Below are 15137 nucleotides of genomic sequence, written 5' to 3' on the forward strand. Positions count from 1 at the left end.
AGTATACTCTGGTGCAGTTGTGTCTTTGCGTGGAGTCTTTTCATTGCTATTTTGTGAAATTTACTTAATTTGCAATACATTGCAAATCTCATGAGTTTTAATGGCTGTGCTTGGTTGATTTATGTTGGATGGCTAATAAAGTGTATACGTCATGGACTTTAGAGATTTTGTATATGTCCGGCAAATATTATGTCTTTCACACAGCAAAAACATTACTTTTACATCCAGTATTTAGCATCATATCATGGCTATGCTTGTGTGAAGCATTTAGACAGTCAATATATTGTGTCTTGTATGGTGTTTGTTGGACTTAATTTTGATGAAATGTATTAACTAATTAATACATCTTCAAGATTTTCCTCTCCAGTGGCAATGCTGCCAAAAGTGTCGGGGTGGTATTTTGGACCTCCCAACTGCCCTGATACTAACTCTGGGTAATTTCCCAGGGTTAGCCTCATTTAAATATTTTTGGCAGGCTTCTGGGGCAAGAGCTGCTGCAGGATTCCAATACCTGCAGCAACTTAAAAGACCAGCCAGCCTCCCCAGCTGTCTCAATCATAGAATCTTACAGCACAGAAGGAAGCCATTCAGCCCTTCGTGCCTGTGCTGGCTCTTTGAAAGGGCTATCCAATTAGTCCCACTCCCCTGCTTTTTCCTGATAGCCTTGCAATTTTTTCCTTTTCAAGTATTTATCCAATTCCCCTTTGAAAGTTACTATTGAATCTGTGCCCTCCACCCTTTCAGGCAGTGCATTCCAGATCATAACTTGCTGCATCAAAACATTTCTCCTCATCTTCCCTCTGGTTCTTTTGCCAATTATCTTAAATCTGTGTCCTCTGGTTACTGACCCTCCTACCAGTGGAAACAGTTTCTCCTTATTTACTCTATCAAAACCCCTCATAAGTTTGAACAGCTCTATTAAGTCTCCACTTAACCTTCTCTGTGTTGAACAATCCTAGATTCTCTAGTCTCTCCACATTAACTGAGGTCCCACATCCTTGGTATCATTCTAGTAAATCTCCATTAAATCTCATCTGCCATGTGTCTGTCCATTTCACCAGTCTGTCTATGTTCTCCTGAAGTCTGCTACTATCCTCCTCACTGTTTCCTACATTTCCAAGTTTTGTGTCATCTGCAAACTTTGAAATTGTGCCCCCTATACCCAAGTGCAGGTCATTAATATATATCAAAAAGAGGAATGGTCCTAATACCCTGGGGGCCACTACTGTATGCTTCCCTCCAGTCTGGAAATAGCACTGATAAGGTTCATTGCTGGAATGTCCCTCTCTTCAAAAAGTTCCTGCTGGAGCCTTTTAACTTTTCTTCCCCTTATCCTGTCGCCTAGTAATGGCGAATGATTATTGAATGCTGGCGTGACTTGTGTCTTTCAACATTACTGAGATCATAATGACAGAAAATGTGACTTATAATATCACTCAGTCTTTGTCACCTCCTTTAAATATTGACACCCAGATTTGGGCAGGAGCTTTCGGTTTATGGTTGAGACAACATAAAAAAATACTTTAGGAGCAAAAATGGCAAAACTTCCTATCCCAATACAGCTGCTAAACAGGCTGAAATGGCAGAGGAAAATCCTGTCTGTTGTCTCTTGTGGAGTTAAAAAAATGCTCTTTTGTTAAAGAGGCAGCAGTCATCAAGTCACTTGTTTATATGTTTGTATGAAGCACATAGAATTGACTAAAAAGTATCCTTCCTTAAGTTACAGAGAGGCCAGGCTATCAACATTAGTGTTGATTTAGTGAAAGACACAAAGGTGTGTATTTCGTTTCTTTGTTCTCCCTTACAGACCATAAACTGCCAACCTCTGGCACTCCATATGTGTTCATTCAAAGCCAAGAATCTGAACTTGATAGCACAGAGGACAAGGATTTGACAGGTAATTGCAGTAATATCCCTGTTATGGGTCCCGATGTTGTCATGTAACGTTGCGTGAAACAATGTCAGCTGCTTTGTATAACACATATATTCAGTAATTAAGTGATTTTAAAGAACTACATTTTCATCTTTAAGCTATTATCTTTAGAGCTGCTTGTACTTTTTGAAGGAAATATGTGAGAACGAGAACATTAAGCATAAATAAAGATAGAAGGTGATACAGTAATAATGCAGCTTCCCTTTGTGAATATTTAGCATCAAAGATGTTGCCAAGCCAGAGATGAACTGCAATAATTAACCAAATTGAGACCAGAGAACATATTTAGATGTGAAATTTTAAAGCATGGCTGAAGTGATTGCAACCTGTGCTGCTCTTATGTCGTGAACACTATGCTACGTTCTTTCACTTACTTCTGGTAAACTCTGGTTTATTCTAGTATTGGATACAAATACAAAATGTAGTGGGCAATCAGGACACTGTATCTTGCATGGAGTTCACTCATTGCTATTGTTTGAAATATATGAAGTGATCAATTTGCATTATGACTCATAGTTTTTAAGGGTTTTGCTTATTCCTAACGTGTTTGTTCAATGCACAGGGTACCTCATGAACTTTAGAGATAAAGGCATGTAAAATATATTGCCTGATCAATATTATGATGATTGAGGCATGTTGTTGAAATGAATCACTGTGACATCAATGAGTATGACGTATATCATAGATGCTATGACATATTCACTTGATTTATTACACTATATATTGCACTTATGTGCAGTGTATGGCGTTGTCCTTATGTAGTGTCTTGCATGGAGTCTTTTTGTTGCTATTGCATGGAACATGTTACATGATCAGTGCACCATGCATCTTGTAGATTTTAGTTATATTTGCCTGAGATATGCTAGTTGTTTAATAAGTTATTCATATGACTAAGCTCAGTGATTGTGCTTATTGTGAAATCTATCACTTGGTCAATATTGTGCCTTTCATGAGGTTTAAATATTGCTTTTGCCTGAATATCTCTCATCAAATCACTATTAACCTTGAGTGAGGGATATTGATTGGTACTGAATTGGCTATTCAGCACATCATCTCCCACAAATGTTATAATTCTATGAAGTGAATCATATGGTTAATACACTGTTACTGGAATGGAATTTGGACAGTGTTTTCATCAGAGGGAACAGTAAAACAAATTCCAACATGGCCAACACATTGCCATGATATACAACAAAATACATAGATAACACTTTCAGTATTGTTTGTGTTTTGATGAGAGATGATAGAAGCTTGCATTTGTTTTGTTTTTATCCTTTACAGACTATGAGCTTCCATTCTCTGACACGCCACATGTGTTCAGACCAACCCCTGTATCCCAACTTGGTAGCACTGGGAAAAAGGATCTCACAGGTATTTCCAAAAATACCAGCATGAGTTTGATTGTTGCCATGTAACATTAAGCAGAACACTTTATAACCATCCATTACTCAGCCATTGTTCTTTTGTTGTTCAACTGTCGACATTCATGTCCCTTCATGTTTCGTGCAGCGCTTATATAATACATTTATTCTTTACCTCTACATTATTTTTAAAAACTACAGCTATTCATTGTTGAGATAAAATGGAAAAAAACTGCAATTGCAGAACATCTGAAATAAAGATAGAGGATGTTGGAAGAGTAGTTTTACAATTTTGGTTGTAAATTCTTCATCAGAACTGGCTTTGTTGTTCAGTTTTTTTGCACTACATTTCACTTTGATATAGAGACGAGATATTATGCAAAATAGTTTGACTTATAGTTGAGCTCGGTTCTATCTGTAAAAGATATCAATCTACAAAAGATCATCACTGAGGCTTTGTAGTTTTTAAACATTAGCTGAAGTGATGCCAGCCTATTCCACAGATATAAATACTTTACTGCTGTGCCATTCATAATTACATGTAGCGCAGTGCATTGCTTTGCATTTGTGTAAAATGTGTCGAGTCATCAATGCACTTTGTTTTGCTTGGAATCCACTTCTTGCTGTTGCTCGGAGTGTATCAAATAGTCAATACAGTGTGTATCTCATGTTGTAAGCACTTTGCCAGTCTAAATTATTTGTATGGACAATATTTTGCATGTTTCATGGAATTTAAACATTGCTGTTTCATCAAGTCTGTGTCCCTAATGAAGTTCAAATCAATGCTTATATAAATTGCATTGCTTGGTCAATGCATTGTATCTTGCCTTAAGTACAATCAGAAAGCTTGTATGAACTTTTTGTCAATAAGTGTCTTGCAGTGTCTTAAAGCTTTGTTGTTGCATGAACGACTTGTGGCAGTGTATACAAATAAGGTGTTTACAATTTTCCTAAATGCCAAACTCACTTTTTGTCCCATCTTTTATACCATGACAAATTTAGATGCTCTCATGAAATACATTTTTAACTGGCATATTTTTGTTTTTGTTTGTTATCTTTTACAGAATCTGATCCTCCATCAGATACCTTCTCCATCATCACTTCAGATCCAGTGCATAAACCTGATGCTACACAGGAGTTTAGAGGTATTAGTGAATAATGTTACTAACAGTGGGGTTTTTGTAATACAGGATTACAACTTAATTATAATTGTTCATCTCTTTTCCCATGTCTTTAAGATTATGAAAGTGTTTGATAGGGTAGACGTAGAGAAGATGTTTCCACTTGCTGGGGAGACCCAGAACACAGGGCCAAAAATATAAGATAGTCCCTAATAAATCCAGTATGGAATTCAGGAGAACCTTCTTTACCCAGAGAGTGGTTGGAATGTGGAACTCGCTATCACAAGCAGTAGTTGAGGCAACTAGCGTAGATGCATTTAAGGGGAAGCTGGATAAACACATGAGGGAGAAAGGAATAGAAGGATATGTTGATGGGCTTAGATGAAGAAGGGTGGGAGGAGGCTCTTGTGGAGCATAAACACTGGCATGGACCTGTTGGGCTGAATGGTCTATTTCTGTGCTGTAGATCCTATGTAATTCTATGTAATACCAATGTTCTATTTGGCTGATAAATGATCAGACTAAAGACGCCTCCAAAATATTCAACATTGTTACTTGTTTATGTTGATGGGGATTATTTTTACTGTTTTTAAAACATTTCAGCTATAGCTATCTGGATGAAAGGTGATAAAATGCATTATCTGTAAATGGTAAATTTGAATGCCAACTATGGTCATTGGGAATCAAATTTGCAACCACAGTAGCACAAATTAAACATCTTAATCAGAAATCTTCAGGAAACTTTCCACAACTTTTTTCATATTTTTATTTTGCTTACAATTTCCCTGCGATCTCTTGTCGAAGTATGGTTCCACAGGTATTGACTGTGTCCAACTGGCAACTCTTTATATGTGAGCAAGGGTCATGAATGTCAGGAGACTTTTCAAGCATGGGGCCATTACAGCAGAACTTGATCAAGTCATGCATGAACTGACATGCGTCCAGCAGGGTTCACTGAATAGCAACTAGTGGTGAGAAACCGGACTGATATTTTCCCCCCATATGATTATAACATTGTGATTGATGTTACATAAGTACAATGCTCTGTCTCAATGTTAACATACTTTTATACCTGGTCATTACACTATATCCTTGATGCTGGGATAAATGTATCCATACCATATGCTCAATGCACTGTTTCAATTATGGCAATTTGTAGTGTACTTGGATGATTGGACTGGGGTAGAATTTAATTCTACTCGCCCAACGGAAATCAGGCAGGTGGGGAGTTAGAAACAGGCAGCTTACTTACTTGTTTGGAACTCAATTCTTTCCCACCATTTGCTATTTTAATCTGCAGGGTTTCTATTACATTAATAGGACCTCGATTGCATTTTAACTAGAGCCATGGTGGGGAAGCCACCTCAGATTTCCCGCCAGGCTGAGACTGAAACAGGTCGGCAGCTGGTGGGAAGGACGAAGAGGTAAATGTCAAACTCTCCTTTGCGGGGCCAGGAGTAGCAGCAGTGCTCATCTAGGTCCCACAAGGAAAGTTGCCGCCCCTCCCTCCGGTGAGACACCCCCACCACCACCCCGCCAAACCCTTTTCCATCTACAAGCTGGCAGGCAAACAAGGGCCGCCCAATCTTTCATTGCCGATAGCTGCTCTGCAGTGGACCAGCAACACTGGGAGATAAAGTAACCTGGCCCTGAAACTTAAGCCAGAGAGTGCGTATTGCACTTGCCTCGGCCCCTGTCTGCTCAAAGCCCGCTCGGGGTTGGTTTGATGGTGCCTTTTCCCATAACGTTAATCAGTAGGGGGAATTTTACCTCCCCTTGGTTGGCAGGAATGGAGCGGTCAATCAGTTAAAATGGAGTGGCTCCATTTCCCACTCTGTTGCTGCCGTTCTCTGATTTTAACATTGCTGAATTTGGTGGCGGATGTGATGCTGGACTTGGTGAGAGCCTAATATATAAATGCTAATCAGGGTCCTATGCCCCCAATAAAACCACAGTTGCCTTTTAAATGGGACCTGAGCAGGGAAGCTACCGCAGCTTTCCAGCCAGGCTAAAGTAGGTCAGAAACTGGTGGGAAGGGCGAAAAGGCCCTTCAAAGTAAGTGTAAAACTTTCCTTTGTGGGGCTAGGAGGAGCAGGATGCTCTTCCAGGCCCCACAGCGAAAATCGCAGCCTTTTATGCCCCGGACTAATCCCCACTTTTCTCCCTCAAGATCCTCCCGAAACCCCCTACTTGCCACTAGCTTGCAAGCTTGCTGCAGACAATGGCCGCCCAATCGTTCTCTGCCAACAGCCGCTCTGCGGGCAGGAAATGGAATAATGACATTTAATTGAGGCCCAGGAGTTAAAATACCCGGGGCCTGAAACTTAGGCCAGTGAGCGTGCTTCGTATTCCCCCTGTCCCCACCTGAAACCTGCTTGGGGTTAAAATCAACCTCCATGTGTGTTTATGGTCTGTTGCCCAGTATGTGCTCTGTCTCTTAAGTACAGTTTAATCAGTACACTTGGAAAAAGCATATTGCTTGCCCAATATACAGTCTCCAGAGTTTTGTCTGCTTTTCTGTATAGTTTTTACTTATGTGGATTGCATTAAATTTTCCAGTTTGGACCATTCCAAACTCCTGGCTGAAGCAAGGAACTTGGTAGCAATGGGGTCCAGAAAAGAACCATATGTATAAATACAACATTAACTAGGGATGAACATTTGAATATATTCTGAGGTTGAAAGCTCAGATCCTTCAAATCTAAAGCTTAAACACCAAAATCAATATGCAAATAGGGAGTCTATTTTCACGAGACAGCAAGGCACTTGAACTCATATTGCCCTTCCTATGGCCCAGTCACACCATCTTTTATTTCTCTCCGCTCATGTACTTTGACCATACCAATCACTACCCTATAGACCACTATCCCCCTGCCTTCCAACTGTCCTGCCAATGTCCCAGGCTTGAATCTCCCTTCAATAACCCCACAGCTATTCTCTGGACACCCCTTGGCATTCTCCATAGAACCCCTCGCTCCCTCCTTATGAGCATGGGAACATCGGGACAGGAGTAGGCTGTTGATGCTCAGTCATTGAATATATTCAAAACTGAGATCGATAGATTTTTGGACACTAAGGGAATCAAGGGATATGCGGATAGAGTGGGAAAGGAGTTGAGGTAGAAGATCAGCCATGATCTTATTGAATGGCAGAGGAGGTTCGAGGAGCCATAAGGCCTACTCGTGCTCCTATTTATTATGTTCTTATGTTCTTGTGCATGCAACCTCGTCAACTCCATATCCTCTCCATCACAAAGACTGCATTCTTTCACCTTTCTAACACCGCCTGCTCCCGCCTCTGCCTCAGCCCATTTGCTATTAAAGCCTGCTTATAGCCGGCGCGACAGCATAATTTGTGGTGCTATGGGTTATCTTCTACTTTTAAGAAACCTAGGAGTCAGCAGGAAGACCATTGTGAGGGTAATATCATTAAACAAGCAATTACCTACGAAGTGAGACTTTTAGTGGTGTGACTGCAGGTAAGGCTGTACGTGAAGGAATGCTTGCAAGTGAAAGCTGAGGCTGCAAAGGTGCCTGCAATAACTCCAGGACAATAATGGTAAGAACTTCAATACATAAAGAGGATTTGTTTGTAAGTGGCGGATATACTTAGTTCTATGCATTTTTGGAAGTTGCGACTGCCTGCTTTTGCTTTGCGTGACCTGGTAAGGTCATTAAACTTTTTATGCCATCCATGGGATCATGGCATTGGCACTGAGTGCACTGGCCACCTCCTACCACTGTACCTAGACACTATCTTTTGAAGGTTTTCTCCAATCACTCCCAAATGGAACCTTCCTTCTCTGCCTTATTTCGGCCAGCAGTACCTACTCTGCCATCCCTGATAACATGGGGCCTCTATGCCCTGCAGCTGATCACTGAGATATTCTACAAAGATCTACAATCCTATTTCCAAAAGAAACATCTGTGATGATGCCTTTAAGATCCTTTAAGAGACATTGACAAAACCAGGAGCTTACCCAGAATATTCAAATTATGCTGACACCAGAAAATACGGTCAGGTCAGCAGTGGGTTAGTTGAGTGGGCAGAAGTCCTGCCTTTGGCAGTTGTGGCAATATGCTGGCAATTGTGCCAAAAATACAGGTTAGAGTATTAAAAAATGGAGAATTAAAGTATTAGAATCATGAATTGATGTCTGTTAGCTCAAGGGGGTATCTATTTCTGAGCATTGCTTCTGAGTTTATATGGTCAGTCTCATTTGTGAAAATAAAAATTCAAGTAACACAAACATATATTTAGCATCCCTGCTGTTCTGAGCCTGACATTCATCATCTGAAATGGGCAGTTATGGATTTCCAAATCTTATTGTTGGCAACAAATCACAGAAACAAGTAAGGAAGAATAACTTTTCTCATCATTCTTTCTTGTTACTTATTCGATGACATTTCAACTTTACATTTTTGGTCTGAATGTATGTGTTACTGCATTAAGAGTAAAGTTGAAGGCATCTGGGCAGACTGTTAACTGCAGAGTGCATACCAAAAATCCCATTCTCCTTGAATAATAATCAGTGATGTAATTTCTTGGCCTCTACGTTATCCTAATTGCTTTGGCAATCAAGCTTTTGGATAAAGTGCAGATTATGGGACAAGGGGTAAACTAACCACATTTGTTAAATTCTGTAGTTCAGTATATGTGAATTTTAATGCTAACTGGTTGAAGATTACTTACTTGTGGTTGTTTAAGTCTTCTACTGCTTTTTGTGGGATAGAAAAAGCTTTTGCTGCGTGTTAGGTAATGCCTGCAGTTTTGGAGAACTCTTGGGGTAGAAATTCATCTGAGCCCGTATTCGGATCCAGAATCAGTGCTGTTTAGCACCTTATTCTGTTGTGCTGGTGACGAAATTGTTAGTTCAAAGCAGTCAAACCTGACAATGTATTTAGCTATGTTTTTATGAAATACACAATTTTCCACAGAGGAACCTATTAATCAAATGTTAAACTCAGCTTGAAAAGGACAGAGTGTTTTTTATTTGTCAAAATATATCCTCTTCCACTCAATCGTGAGTCAGAAAACAAAATGAGCTCAATCTGGTTGCGGAATTGTTTTCTAACCTTTCAAGGCTGGGATGATTCCACCTATTTCTCAATGAACACTCAAGCCTGCTGCTTGCTGTAAGGTGAAGGGTTCCCTCAGAGACTGATGACCTTTACATGCCTTCTAGAAAAGACACTACCTCTATTAAACCAGTATGTTTTGCACATAAACCGAAGTGCCCAATAGAGAATTAGAAGTCAGAGGTGAAGAGAAAGGGCAAGACATCTGTTTTCAGTTTTTGCTCCCCAATGACTTAGAGCAAACTATGCTTAGGAGCGGATGTGTGAAAATCTGGTCGTACAGTTAGCTAGTTCATAGTTGCATATCCAATTTAATGTTTTGGATGAAACATCCTGCTATTTAGATAGTGTAAATCTAAAAGTAGGTTTTCTGCTAAGGGTATAAAAAATGAAATATCTTGAAAAGAGCTTTTTCCAACAATGCAATTGTTTTATTCAGGAGCTCTTTTATTTTGTATGTACTTACAAATCAAAAATGATCTGATAATTCAGTATTTAACAAACAATCATTGGATAATTTTTTGTGGGAATTATTGAATTAATATAAACAAAACGTTAGCTGTTTTAAGCTATGCTGTGAATCAGTTTTGATTGAAATTGCCAAGCACTACAGCTGCAGTCTTAAAATCCAACTGTAGCAATAACTTTTTAAAGTTTTTATAGAATCTCAAGGAAGATTATAAATATGGCTAAACTGTCATGAAGACCCTAACCTTATTTATAAAATACTATATTTAAATCTATTGGAAAGATGGGCCCTTGCTTCCTTAACTATTTCTGCTATTTTTAAAAAATTAATTTGTGGGATGTGGGTTTTGCTGGCAAGGCCAGCATCTATTACCAATGCCTAGTTGCCCTTGAAAGGTTGGTGGGCCTTCTACTTGTCCATGTGGTGAAGGTGCCTGCGTTAAGTAGGGAGTGACAGGATTTTGATGGTGGAACGATAAAGGAATGGTGATATATGTCTAAGTCAGGATGGTGTGTGACTTTGAGGGGACCGGGGAGGTAATGGTGTTCCCAGGCATCTGCTGCCCTTGTCCTTCTAGGTGGTGGAGGTCGCGAGTTTGGGAGGTGCTGCCGAAGAAGCCTTGTCGAGTTGCTGCAGTTCATTCCTGTAGATAATACACACTGCAGTACGCCAGTGGTGAATGTTTAGGCTGTTGGGTGACGTGCCGATCAAGTAGACTGCTTTGTCCTAGATAGTGTCACGCTTCTCGAGTGTTGTTGCAGCTGGACCCATCCAGGCAAGTGGAGAGTATGCCATCACACTCTTGATATGCCTTATATGTAGTGCAGAGGCTTTGGGGAGTCAGGAGGTGAGCCACTCACCACAGCATACCCAGCCTCTGACCTACTCTAGTAGCCATGGAATTTATGTGGCCAGTTGAGTTTCTGGTCAACGGTGACCCCCAGGATGTTGATGGTAGGGGACTCAATGATGGTAATGCCATTAAATGTCAAGGGGAGACCATTAGGCTCTTTCTTGTTGGAGATGGTCATTGCCTGGCACTTGCGTGGCGCATATGTTACTTGTCACTTATCAGCCCAAACCTGGAATCTGTCTAGGTCTTGCTACATGCCGGAATAGACTGCTTCATTACCTGAGGAATTGTGAATAGAGCTGAACACTGTGCAATCATCAACAAACAGCCCCATTTCTGATATTATGATGGAGGGAAGGTCGTTGATGAAGCAGCTGATGATAGTTGGGCCTAGGACACTGCCCTGAGGAACTCCGGGATCAGTGTTCTGGGCCTGAGATGATTGGCCTCCAACAACCATTACCATCTTCTTTTGTGACGTTCCTTGGGAACCAACATACCTTTTGAGACTCTGGGTCATGTATACAAAAGAAGATATCTAACCCCCTGGCTCTGGAATCCCCCACAATACTCAAGAGCTCAATACTGCAGAAAGCCTAGAGGAGTATAGAAAGTACAGGGGTGAAATTAAAAAGGAAATTAGGAAAGCAAAGAGAGGGCATGAAAAAATACTGGCAAGTAAAATTAAGGAAAACCCAAAAATGTTTTATAAATACATAAAGAGCAAGAGGATAACTAAGGAAAGAATAGGGCCTATTAGAGACCAAAAAGGTAACCTATGTGTGGAGGCGGAAGATGTGGGTATGGTTCTTTATGAATACTTTGCGTCTGTCTTCAGAAAAGAGAGGGACGATGCAGAGATTGTAGTTAAGGAGGAGGAGTGTGAAATTTAGGATGGGATAAACACAGTGAGAGAGGAAGTTTAAGGGATTTAGCATCTTTGAAAGTAGATAAATCACCAGGCCTGGATGAACTGTATCCCAGGCTGCTAAGAGAAGCAAAGGAGGAAATAGCGGAGGCTCTGGCCATCATTTTCCAATCCTCCCTGGCTACAGGTTAGGTGCCGGAGGATTGGAGGACTGCTAACGTTGTACTGTTGTTTAAAAAGGGAGAAAGAGATAGACCAAGTAATTATAGGCCAATTAGTCAAACCTCAGTGGTGGGCAAATTATTGGAATCGATTCTGAGGGACAGTATAAATCGTCATTTAGAAAGGCACGGGTTAATCAAGGACAGTCAGCATGGATTTGTTAAGGGAAGGTCGTGTCTGACTAACTTGATTGATTTTTTGAGCAGGCAACAAGGAGGGTCGATGTCGGTAACGCGTTTGATGCAGTGTACATGGATTTTAGCAAGGCTTTTGACAAGGTTCCACATGGCAGACTTGTCAAAAAAGTAAAAGTCCATGGGATCCAAAATTGGATCCAAATTGAATCCAAAATTGGCTCAGTGGCAGGTAGCAAAGGGTAATGGTTGATGGGTGTTTTTGCGACTGGAAGGCTGTTTCCAGTGGGGTTCTGCAAGGCTCAGTACTAGGTCCCTTGCTTTTTGTGGTATATATTAATGATTTGGACTTGAATGTGGGGGGCTTGATCAAGAAGTTTGCAGATGATACAAAAATTGGCCGTCTGGTTGACAGTGAGGAGGAAAGCTGTAGACTGCAGGAAGATATCAATGGACTGGTCAGGCGGGCAGAAAAGTGGCAAATGGAATTCAATCCAGAGAAGTGTGAGGTAATGCATTCGGGAGGGCAAACAAGGCAAGGGAGCACACAATAATTAGGAGGATACTGAGAGGTGCATAGGAACAAATGGACCTTGGAGTGCATGTCCACAGATCCCTGAAGGTACCAGGACAGGTAGATAAGGTGGTTAAAAAGGCATATGTGATACTTTCCTTTATTAGCCGAGGCATAGAATATAAGAGCAGGAAGGTTATGCTAGAACTGTATAAAACATTGGTTAGGCCTCGGCATTGAGTACTGTGTACAGTTCTGGTCACCAAATTACAGGAAAGATGTGATTGCACTAGAGAGGGCACAGAGGAGATTTATAAGGATGTTGCTAGGGCTGGAGAATTTTAGCTGTGAGAAAAGATTGGATAGGCTGGGGTTGTTTTCTTTGGAACAAAGGAGACTTAGGGGAGATTTAAGGGGAGAGGTATATAAAATTATGACAGGACTAGATAGAATGGGTGGGGAGGACCTATTTCCCTTAGCAGAGGGGCCAGTGACCAGGGGGCATAGATTTAAAGTAATTGGTGGAAGGATTAGAGGGGAGCTGAAGAGAAATTTTTTCACCCAGAGGGTGGTGAGGGTCTGGAACTCACTGCCTGAAAGGGTGGTAGAGGCAGAAACCCTCAACTCATTTAATATGTATTTGGATGTGCACTTGAAGTCCCGTAACCCATAGGACTACGGACCAAGTGCTGGAAAGTGGGATTAAGCTGGATAGCCCTTTTTCGGCCAGCACAGACACGATGGGCTGAATGGCCTCCTTCTGTGCCGTAACTTTCTATGAATCTATGGTTCTACAATCACCACTCACCTATTCTTACTATCTGTTTCTCCCATGGGTAACCACTTGTTCCTTCAGTGCCCTGTAGTTATTCATCATTACCCTCCCCCGTGTCACCCTTTTTGTCCACAACACTGTTACCTAAACAGGTGGAGCTGGATATTAGACAAATCCAGCTCCACAGATGAGTCCCTTTCTACCCTAACCTGATGCTTCCTATCCTGTCTGCTGATGGCCACCCAGTCTTCTGGCAGCCATCCTCTGGCACATCTGCTCCAGCAAACTTTCTCCCTCCCGAATGTTGCGTGGTGTGTCCACATGGCTGTTGAGCCTGTGCAACTTTCTGTTGGTGGAGTGCAACCTTCGTACATTTTATGCCTATGTATTCACCCTGGATGGTCCATGAATCCAGGCAGGTGCATATTAGCATAGCACACACTCACTCTGGACTCTAATCCTGTCATACCCATTTATATATTTAACCCAACAGAGAATCTTTTAAAGTTATTGTTTATTGAATTATTACTCACACTGATTTATTATTATCTCTCCCCTGAAGCTATTCTGTAGTAAAAACCATAAATTAGAGTTTAGCTAAATAATTATTTAAATAGTATTAGTGTTTTGTGGCTGCCACCAGACCCCGTTTGCCGCTGTTGCAGATTTCTCGTACTCCCCCGGGAGAGACGGCCCTGGTCCCTCTGTCTGTCTCTCCCGGGCTCCGATCTGTTGGTCTCTCTTGATTGGACCCCAGTTTTCAAGCGAGTTCTCAATTTGCACCTAGCTGATGTTTTGAGGGTGTGCCAAAAAAAACTTCATCACATTGGGCTTTTCCTCGCAAGTCACGCCTGAAGCTTGCATCCAAAAATGGGCTGCGCTGTCACTTGATGGGGTTGGCTGATCAGCTTTGAGCAGCTTCTCTCTGGCTCGCTCTCATTGTTTTTCATGAATTCTATGCCAACCCAAGTCCATTCCTGCACGGACATTAAAATAAGCACGAGTAAGATCATTGCTGGGTCTAGAGCTAAGGTGATTGAGGGGCTAGGCAAGGATAGATGCTTAGAGAAAGGGGAGGCGACAGTGGGGGGAAACTGCACAGATGGCCTCAAAGACAGAAAAATCCACAAGTATCACCTTCTAGAATATTCCCTGCACTGTGAACAAGACCCTCACTGTCCACAACCTCATCTTTGATGAGTGTATTGACATCCAAATGGATGGTGACTACTTGCCCCTCAAGCTGTGTCAGCCTGTTTCTATTAGGCATGGGTCGACTGCACAAAGCAATCCATAATTTGGCAAAAAACCTCTTACTTAGAGAGGCCATAAGATTGACTGGTATGAGAAATAGAAAATGGACACTTTCACTATAGTGGGTTGTTCTTCTAAGTTAAGGCAATGCAGAGGGAACTTTATACTGCATCTACTCCTCAATCTGGCAAACTTGGCCTGGGAGTACCTAATACAGACTCTGTTGCTAAAAGTGGCAGAGTTTCATTGCTGAAGTAAGAACAAGAAGAACAAAAATCACCCAAAATAGGAAAACATTTTTAACAATAATAATAAATGAAAATACGTTATAAGTGTTCTGTTTTTTGTTCAAATTATACTGAGTTATTAAGAATGATTACTTTTGTATGTGTGCCCATTTATTTTATCAACACGTCTGTGCGTAAACAAACCTATTTAAATTAAGACAGGAAAAATATTTTTAGACTTGATGTTGCCCTTTACTTTAATATATTGAACCCTGCATAAACGTTTGAAATAATAACAAAGTAATTTTACTTTTGCTGTTACTCACTG

General features: G+C 41.0%; 1 protein-coding gene across 1 annotated transcript in view; it reads left to right on the top strand.

Annotated features, from left to right (window-relative positions):
• LOC137326844 (target of Nesh-SH3) overlaps positions 1-15137 on the top strand; it is a 92387-nt gene that overhangs the window by 14054 nt on the left and 63196 nt on the right. Inside the window, exons 6-8 of the mRNA XM_067992224.1 lie at positions 1808-1897; positions 3215-3304; positions 4359-4439. Of these exons, the coding sequence (XP_067848325.1) occupies positions 1808-1897; positions 3215-3304; positions 4359-4439 (261 nt within the window). The remainder of the gene's footprint in view (positions 1-1807; positions 1898-3214; positions 3305-4358; positions 4440-15137) is intronic.

Source organism: Heptranchias perlo, chromosome 11 (assembly GCF_035084215.1).
Source record: "Heptranchias perlo isolate sHepPer1 chromosome 11, sHepPer1.hap1, whole genome shotgun sequence".
Classification (NCBI taxonomy): domain Eukaryota; kingdom Metazoa; phylum Chordata; class Chondrichthyes; order Hexanchiformes; family Hexanchidae; genus Heptranchias; species Heptranchias perlo.